The sequence below is a fragment of the Asparagus officinalis genome, chromosome 4 (assembly GCF_001876935.1).
Source record: "Asparagus officinalis chromosome 4, Aspof.V1, whole genome shotgun sequence".
NCBI lineage: Eukaryota > Viridiplantae > Streptophyta > Magnoliopsida > Asparagales > Asparagaceae > Asparagus > Asparagus officinalis.
The window spans coordinates 108,142,101-108,151,465 of NC_033797.1; the positions used below are offsets into that span (position 1 = coordinate 108,142,101).

At 38.9% G+C, this 9,365-nt stretch overlaps 1 protein-coding gene across 1 annotated transcript; it reads right to left on the reverse strand.

Moving 5' to 3' along the window:
• On the reverse strand, positions 3,536-4,909 carry LOC109839142 (uncharacterized mitochondrial protein AtMg00860-like). Its single transcript, XM_020407571.1, has 2 exons — positions 4,883-4,909; positions 3,536-3,922 (listed from the first exon to the last, which is right to left on the reverse strand). Exons 1-2 carry the CDS (start codon positions 4,907-4,909, stop codon positions 3,536-3,538), a joined length of 414 nt encoding a protein of 137 aa, XP_020263160.1.

The following is a 9,365-nucleotide window of genomic DNA, read 5'->3' on the forward strand; positions in this document are numbered from 1 at the left end:
CACTCCACAGCATCCATAATTATTGTAAATTGAAACAAAGTCACTCTCTATCATGACAAACTCAAAATGTTAGATTACGACCTCAATAGCTTGTGTGAATGTATACCCAATACGTGTACTTTGATGGCAAGGCACGTGTGTCGACGTGCAGGCCTAAACATCGCATTCACGATCAACTCATGTGACAAAAACAACATACACAACACAACTCTGATCAGTCGACCGACCATACTATTCAGTCGACTAGCAGAAACATGCACAAGCGTGCACATGGAAACAGTCATTGATCGGGCGACCGATGCCTCGAATCGGTCGACTGACCAGAGAGAAATTTTTTGGTCCACGCAGCTATCGATCGACTGATCTTCCTGATAAGTCGACCGACCAGAGCTATGTTTTCTAGATTCCTATGAGTATAAATTTTTGGTGAAAAACATTAAAACTAAAAATTCCTTCAAAGATATTCATGTGTACATTTTGATCTGGCATATTTAGGGTTATATCTACTGCATGAAAACATAAATACAAATATTTAAGGGGTTCTACTTACCCTAACATGATTATATTTGCAAAATTATCATGAAAGCGATTAACTTAATAAAAATCCCATATTAGATCAAGTTTAAATCTTAAATCCAAATCAGATAATCCGTTTCATAGCTTTTTAAATCAAAAAGATTGAATCTTTATATCATATAGTTTAAAAGAGTGATCTTTATACATAAACTAAGTTTTGAAGATCCGATAAAACCAAATAAAACCAAGTAAAAACAAAGGGATGGGTTTGGAGGAGATGAAACTCGCCTCAAAGTCGTGCTGAACTCCTAAAACACGCAAGAGACACGTTCCTCCTTCGACAAAAGCCTGCGATCTTGCCCTCCTCTTGATTTTGCTTCTCAAAGATCTTCAAAATTCAAAAAAATAAGTTCTAAGGTTTTGAGGGGAGAGGGTGGCTGTTTGTTAATGTGGAAGATGATGAAAAGCAGGAGAAACATTGGGTTTATATACTTATATAAATGAACGGGCCGAACCGAAACAAAATTGACCCGAAAATAAAGTCAGGTTTGTGCACCCTTCAGTCGACTGATGTTTTACATCAGTCGACTGGTCAACTCCTATCGATCAACTGATTTTTGTTATCAGTCGACCGACCAGTGGCTAATTTTTAGCTGACTGATCCATCATATATGCATGTTTACAGTTGTATATTTACACTTATATGTACATACTTGATCTCAAATCGATTTTAAACATACTCATTCATCCCAGAATAGTATCATCCATAATAAATATAATTATTTTTCACAATATTTTCAAAATTTATGGGGTTTTACATTCACCCCCTCCCCCAGGCCTTCAAATGAATTTTATCCTAGAAATTCCGTAATCGTACCTTAGATATTAGTAATACGAGAAAAGCACGTTGAGAGGATAATCCAGACAAGAAAACCCTCACATACATATCTCCTACCATTAATCTCCATATATGAATCACAAGTGATATTTATACTTAACAATCTAGAATGTGAATACTCCCACTTAACCCCTAATTAAGCGGAACTAGTACGTCGGGTGAAAAATTCAAACAAGAAACCCCATGTATATACCATATATTCCGAATATTAGGAGCTAAGTGTTAATACCTACATTCCAACATTAAATGTAAATGCGGCTAAACTGATAATTATGAACACAACAATACTATAACTCAGAATATACCTACTCAAATAGGTACGAGTAGTCACGACGCATATCCTCCTCGTGCTCCCAAGAAGCTTCCTTAGTTCCTTTTCAATTCCATTGCACTTTAACTAACAGAATTACTTTATTTCTAAGTCTCTTGTCCTCTCTAACAAGAATACAAACTGGGATCTCAATGGTGGTTAAATATGCCTGAAGCTCTAAATCTGGTGTGTCAAACACCCTCTACGAATCCTCATTGCGTAAATGCTTCTTGATCATCGAAACATGAAAGACATCATGCACTCCCGACATCAATGCTGGAAGATCGAGTCAATACGAAATAGCTCCAACATGTTCCACAATCCGGAACAAACTAATATATCTTGGGGTAAGCTTTTACCGTCTGCCAAACCGCTGGACACCCTTCATTAGTGATACTTTCAATAAAACATAATCTCCAACCTGGAACTCTAAAGGTCATCATCTCTGATCTGCGAAACTCTTTTGTTGACGTTGGGCCACAATAATACACTGTTGAATCAATGCTATCTTCTCCAAAGTTTATCTAACCAAATCTAGTCCAAGTTCAAGCTATCCTCCGGCTCTGCCTAACAAATCGGGGATCTACAAGGCCTCCCATATAATGCCTCATAAGGAGTCATATCTATCATCGATTGATGACTGCTGTTATATGCAAACTCAATCAATGGAATATGGTCCTCCCAGTTGCCCGAGAAATTGATAACACATGCCCGCAACATGTACTATAACACTTGGTTGACCCTCTCTGTGTGACCATCTATTTGTGGGTGGAAAACACTAATATATGATAGCTGGCTGCCAAAAGAATTCTTGAAACTCTTCTAGAAATAGGATGTGAAAACTAAGCCTCATTCTGATACAATCATCTCTGGAACTCCGTGTAGTCTCACAATTTCCCGGATGAAGATCATCGCATAACTCTCCGTTGTGTATGTCGTCTTAACTGGCAAGAAGTGCTCTGACTTCGTCAATTGATAACCAATCACCTAAATTGAATTGTTTTCTTTGTTAGACCTTGGCAAGCTCAAATCCATCGAAATATCTACCCACTTCTACTCAGGAATGGGTAAGGTCTATAGAGTCCCTGTAGGTCTTTGATTTTCTACCTTCACTTACTGATAGGTAAAGCACTTCGTTACATACTCCGCAATATCCCTACACATGCTGCTCCACCAAAGTTATCTCTTCAGGTCCTTGTACATCTTGGTTATACCTGGATGCATAGTATATCTGGTACAGTGTGCCTTATCAAATAGGTCCTTCTTCAGCTACGGATTATCTGGCACTATCAACTGACCCTTCATCCGAAGGCCTCCATCTGCTCTGATGGTCCAATCTGCCTTAGGTTCTTTGGTAATCTCCTCCTTTCTGGTTTGAATCCAAGAGTCCTCCAATTGAGCGTTGATCATTCGATCTATCCATGATGGTTACACAGCTAATGCTCCTAAAAATGCACTGCATCCGCCGATCTCTAGCCTAAATTTATACTGGCTGAGTGTATGAAGGTATCGATATAATGAACACCTCAAAGCTGCAATCCTGTAACGACACTTCCTACTCAAAGCATCAGCTATGACATTCACCTTCCCCTGATGATACTGCAGTGTGAACTCGTAATCCTTGTGAACTCAACCCATTGCCACTACCTCTGGTTAAGTTCCTTCAAAGAGAAGAGGTACTTCAGACTCTGATGGTTTGTAAACATTTTATACTGAACTCTATAAAGATAATGTCTCCACACCTTCAATGCGAAGACTACTGTTGCCAACTCTAAGTCATGTGTGGGATACTTCTGCTTATGAGTCCTTAACTACCATGAAATGTATGCCACTACTCTCTGTGTCTGCATCAAAATGCCTCGTTGTCCCAACAAAGATGCATCCGTGTAGACAACAAATGTCTTATCACTACTCAGGATGATCAGCACTGGCGCTGTAGTTAACTTGGCCATCAAAGTCTCAAAGGCTTTCTGGCACTCTGGCCCCCAAACAAACTGAACACCCTTCTTCATAAGGCGTGTCAATGGAGTAGCAATTTTCAAAAAATACTGAATGAACTTCTTGTAGTAGCCCATAAGTCCCAAAAAGCTATGAATCTTTATAACGGTCTTTGTCGGCTCCCAATCAAGAATGGCCTCAACTTTAGCTGGATCAACTACAATGCCCTCCTTGATAATAACGTGGCCTAAAAATCTAACCTTCGAAAACCAAAACTCGTATTTGCTAGTATACAACTAGTGCTCTCACAAAGTCTACAATGCTAATGAAAAATGCTGCTCATGCTTAGCTTCTGACTTTGAATAGATGAGGATGTCGTCGATGAAGAAGATCATGAACTGGTCCAAGTATGGATGAAAAACCCAATTCATCAAGTCCATGAATACTACGGGTGCATTGATTAGCCCAAATGGCAAAACATGAAACTCAAACGACCAATATCAAGTCAAAAACGCAGTCTTGGAAATATCAATCTCCCGTACACGCAACTGATGATAGCCAGATTGAAGATCAATCTTTGAGAAATATTACGCTCCCTACAACTTATCGAATAAGTCATCAATCCTCGGTAGTGGATACCTATTCCGGATGGTAAATTTATTTAACTCACGATAATCTATGCACAAACAAAGACTATCGTCCTTCTTCTTCACGAAAAGGACCAGTGTTTCCCATGGAGAATGACTCCGGCAAATAAAACTCTCAACAATGAGCTCCTCTAACTGAGTCTATAGCTCCCTCATCTCAGAGGTGTCATATGATAAGTTTGAACAATGTTATATGAGCCGGGGTATTGGCTAATTAGGCCATAATATCAGATCAGAATGCACCTTTTAAATCATCAGATGGATGCTGCAATGCCTTATTAAATCAACTCTCCTTTTGCTTGGTCAGTTCAAGTTGTTTAGAGGGTCCTAGCTTATCATAATTCTTTAAATAATACCGGACAACCTTTGTCCTTATCATGGCAATTTTCTCTTCCCCTAAGTTAGTGAATGAAGAGACTCACAGACATTCCTCTCCAAGGATTACAGAGATGACATTGTAAAACTTCATCTTGTGCTTTCTCTTGGACTTCGGAAGAGTCTAATGTTCATCTTATAGAAGGTCGAGATGTACCCACATTATTTCTCCTCATGCCATAGTAAGATGCACTAAACCTTGGCTTTATCGGTTTTGTTGGCCATGACTGACCACTTCTATCCTTGTAGTAGGAATGGGGACAATGCTATCTTAGGCTTGGATTTCTGGCATAGAGTCGAATTGAAGAGTCACGATATTGGCAGTGACTTTCTTTTGCTCTGGATTGAGCTTGAGGATTCTATACTTGACAAAGGTCTATATTTCATCATTAAGGATATAGCAGTTCTTCATCAGGTGTCCCAGTATTCTGTGATAAAGGTAGTAGTTAGGATTGTCAGTCTTTTTGATTTCTTTAGGGCATCGGGCTTCAAGAAGCTTCAGGTAATTATCCCTATTAAGGACATGGAATATAAACACCATATGTTCATCTTTGTAAGAATAACTGCACTTGGCTTTTGGTTTGGAGGACTACCCTTGCTGTCTTTATTGCCTTAAAGTTTTCTCCATTAAGTCCTTTCATTTATACACCATAACAATGCCCATATGACCTTCTATAGGAGACACAAAATTATGCTAACAAGTTTGGAGTAGCATCCGTAATGACATATCTTAACATCGTAATGTCAGATTGCGAAATTGTTCGATGAACTTCCTGACTGTCTCATTTCCTCTTTGCTTTTGGAGAGGAGTTTGGTCATGGTAACATTTGATTGTTAGTCATGAAATTGTGAGAGGAACTTTGATTCTAGTGTAGCCCAGGATTTGATTAAACCCTTAGGCAGATTCTGAAACTAATCGAAGGCTATCCCCTAAAGGGTGCTAATAAAAGTTACACCTTAATGGCAACATTACCTATTATATTTCCAGTTTGTTAGTGAAAGTAGTAGATATGTTGGTTTGGAGAATCTTTATCATCAATTATATGCAATGTTGGCAGCTTGAACTACATCAGATAAGGAACTATGTCCCACTTGAGGGAAAATATTGGGTGATTCCAACCGTATTAAGTTTTACTCGCTGAGAAAAAGTGTTGAGCTATTTTTGGATATCCTTCAGGGCCTTTACTTCCTGAGTCGGCTTAAGAGGTGCTGATAACTTCAAACGAGTTGAGTTTGCATCGTCTTGATCCATGTGTTTCTAGGGAAATTTCGATAGCTGATCGTTTCCCTTTTCAAGAGGTTCCTTGTTGTTGTGAAGCTGATAGAAGCCGCTCGAATATTTTCTCTTGATGCTCAAATCACTCATCTAAATCTTTCTTTTGAACTACCATCAAAGCAAGAATATTTTTCCCGCGCCGTCATGCCTGCCACAAATTGTTCCTCTTGATTTGAGCTAGAAGTCTTATTCAACGCTATAATGGAGTTGGCATCACTAGAAGTAGGCTGATCAACTAGAGGCAGAGCCCGTGGCACTTGTGTGTGGTGGAGGAAGTAGACAAAATGAATTGCTGCTCTTTGCCATCATCTGGTGTGGCTATACATATCGTCAGTCTCTGGCAATATGCCTCTAATGCCAGGATAGTATCTTGGATCAAATGGACTATCCCATCTCCCTCCTTGTCTCAAGATATTACATTAGTTGTGTTAACTTTGAAGTATTGGAGTTTACCTTTTCGGGTATGTCGTTGTCTTTTGGTTCGAACGTCTGAAGGCTCAAGATTGTGACTAAGATGACTGAAAACTGACTCCCTTTCAGGAATAGCTTTAAATTAGTAATTCTTGTAAACTGTCATGACTATTTTTCTGAGGGTTGCACAATGCTAACATCAGCGAGCTCTCTTCAGAGATAGAAACTCTCTTGGATCACCAGTAGTTCCAACATCGCCATTTTGGGTTTTGGCATGCGAACGTCACTTGTAGCAATGTTAGCTAGACTTTCACTTAGCGAAGTTAGATGGATCACTTTTAGTAATGTTATTCCTTTACAGGAATTTGGACGAGGGACTACCCCCATTCTTTGCTTTTGTAGAAAAAGCATAGAAAGCATCGTAAGATGCTTTAAATCAAATCCCCAAGGGAGTTATAGAGTGATGTCCAAAATCAGAAGACGTAAGAACATCTTAACCTTTGCTTGAGGCGAGGATCAATTTTTCTCACTTTGGGTAAAGTTTGGCTTCCAGCAAAGCTCAAACAGTCTTTGGCAAATGTCTCCTTTACAGGCGTAGGGGTCAATTTAGACCCTAAGTTCACACTTCAGTGAATTTTATTACAGCTTCACACAGTTGTCATTAATGATTGGTTCGAGGAAATGAATTCATTGAACTTCACTTGGTCAAATTCTATTATTATCGACTTACAAAAGACCTAAGTGTTTTAGTATTAGACTGTAACAATTTTTCTCGTCGAAGGAGAAAGTAGTCCCCAGTGGAGTCACCGTCCTATTTCAATCTTTGAATTATAATTAACATAGATTATAGCTAAAGGGAAACTACAAGAAAGAAGAAAAATTATTTAAACTGGGTTCTTGTACTTCGTTAATAGTCTCACTAAGACGATGGGTCTCTTACTGTTAGTCTTTGATTTGGTTGCTTGGAAGATAGTTCAGTCTTTTTTTAGAACCAAAATATAGGGAAAAATGTGCGTGTATGGGATGTTCGATTTTTCGGTTGGTGTCTACGTATGTATGCCTCAGTGTGCATGTATAAATGTCATTGTTGAATGAACAATCTCCTTCTCATTTTATAAGCTAAGAGAAAGAGAGAGAGAGAGAGAGAGAGAGAGAGAGAGAGACAGAGAGAGAGAGAGAGAGGGGGGGGGGGGGGAGAGAGAGAGAGAGAGAGAGAGAGAGAGAGAGAGAGAGAGAGAGTTAACAACCTTTAATTAGGGATTAAGTGGCCATCAAGATAGAAGATAGTAGCGGATCGGTTATCCCCTTAAGAATAGCTCTTAAATGGCTGATTGGTGAAGTTTGCTAATTAATTGGTTGGCGAACTTTGCTGAAGGCATTTGGGCAAAGGTCACGCAGATGTGGGTGAGCCATCTTATGAATCTTGGATCATATGGCCCACGTGGGTAGCTGTGAGCGAAGTTCTCTAATTAATTGGTTGGTGAACTTCACTTGTGAATTTGAATTTAGCACAGAATTTGGCTCGTTACTTAGCAAACATAATGATGCCTTTCGACTCAGACCGAAGTCTGATTTGGGAGTTGACTCACTCTTGACTTGGTCGGGTCGAGTTGAGATGAACTATATGGCGGAGTTCACATATTCTTCTAGGTGAGCTATGCTACAGCTTGTTGTGAGCTCGACTTTGGGCCCATTTGAAGTGTTCAGCCCTTGGGAGTTCACTTCTTTGTTCCAAGCCGAATCATTAGCCTAAATGGAATATATTTTAACTATCTTTAGGATGAAGAAGACTGATGGATGTAGTGGCAATATCTTAAATAAAAGTATGATCAATCAGTGTATGAGTATGCTACTAAGTTTCATAAGCAAGTTATCTTGTTAGGAGTACTAATAGATGGGCATGAAAACTTTAATTGATGAAGTACATTGGAGGACTGCACGAATTAATTTGGAAGGAGTTGGACTTATTTTTAGTTTCCAATATTAAGGAAGCAAGCAAGAAGGCAACTGCAATTGAAGGAAAGAAAAGATGATAATTTCAAAGTGAAGTCAAACTCAAACAAGGCGAAGCGAGAGGAATCAAGTAAGAACCAATATAATGCAACTCAAAGAAAATTTCATGGTCATTGTTATAAAGGTGGTCATACAATGGAGAAGTATTGGGTACCTCACCCCGAGTTGAACCCGTGAGCTAATAAGAAAGGTGATTGAAGAAGGAAAGAAAAGTGACACTACATGTTGGTGACATGAGGAATTGTCAGAACTACAAAAGTCGATGAGAGGATTGCTTTAACGATGAAGACATGCAACTCTACTCATGATGATTCAAAGATGTGAGATGAGCTTTTCTACCTGAAAATACAAGTGAAGAAATGCGTGATTGAAGCAATTGTAGATTAGGGTAGTCAAAAGAATCTTATTTCAGAAGGTTTGATGGTAAAGATGGGATTGACTACGACACCACATCCAAAACCATACCCATTGGGATGGATTCAAAAAGATGTGGAGATGCGCATTACCATGCTTTGCACTCTCAAGTTTTCAATCATGAATAAGTTTACTAATGAGGTAACATGTGAAGTCATCCCACTTGATGTATGTTCTGTGATGCTCAGTAGTACTTATTTGTGGGATAAGGATGCTATACATTATCATTGAGGAAGTACAAGTCTATTAAGGATGGCAAGGAGTTTATTATCAATGCTAGTAAGAACGATGATGATCTTATTTTCTAGTTACTGCATCACAAGCAAAACGTATGGTACATGCCGGCATGAAGTTTGTGCTACTATTTGTTAGATTAACAAATGAAGTGAACGGCTCACACACTTTATTTTCAAGTAATAGTAAGCAAGAAGGGGTATGATGATTTACACCAACAGCTAAGAAGCTTGCCACCTAATGTATTATCAAGCATCTAAATTAGTTGAAGTCTGATGTACCTCTTTGGAGTTTGGTGATGTGTGAACATTCCAATACAATGAATAAGGATAC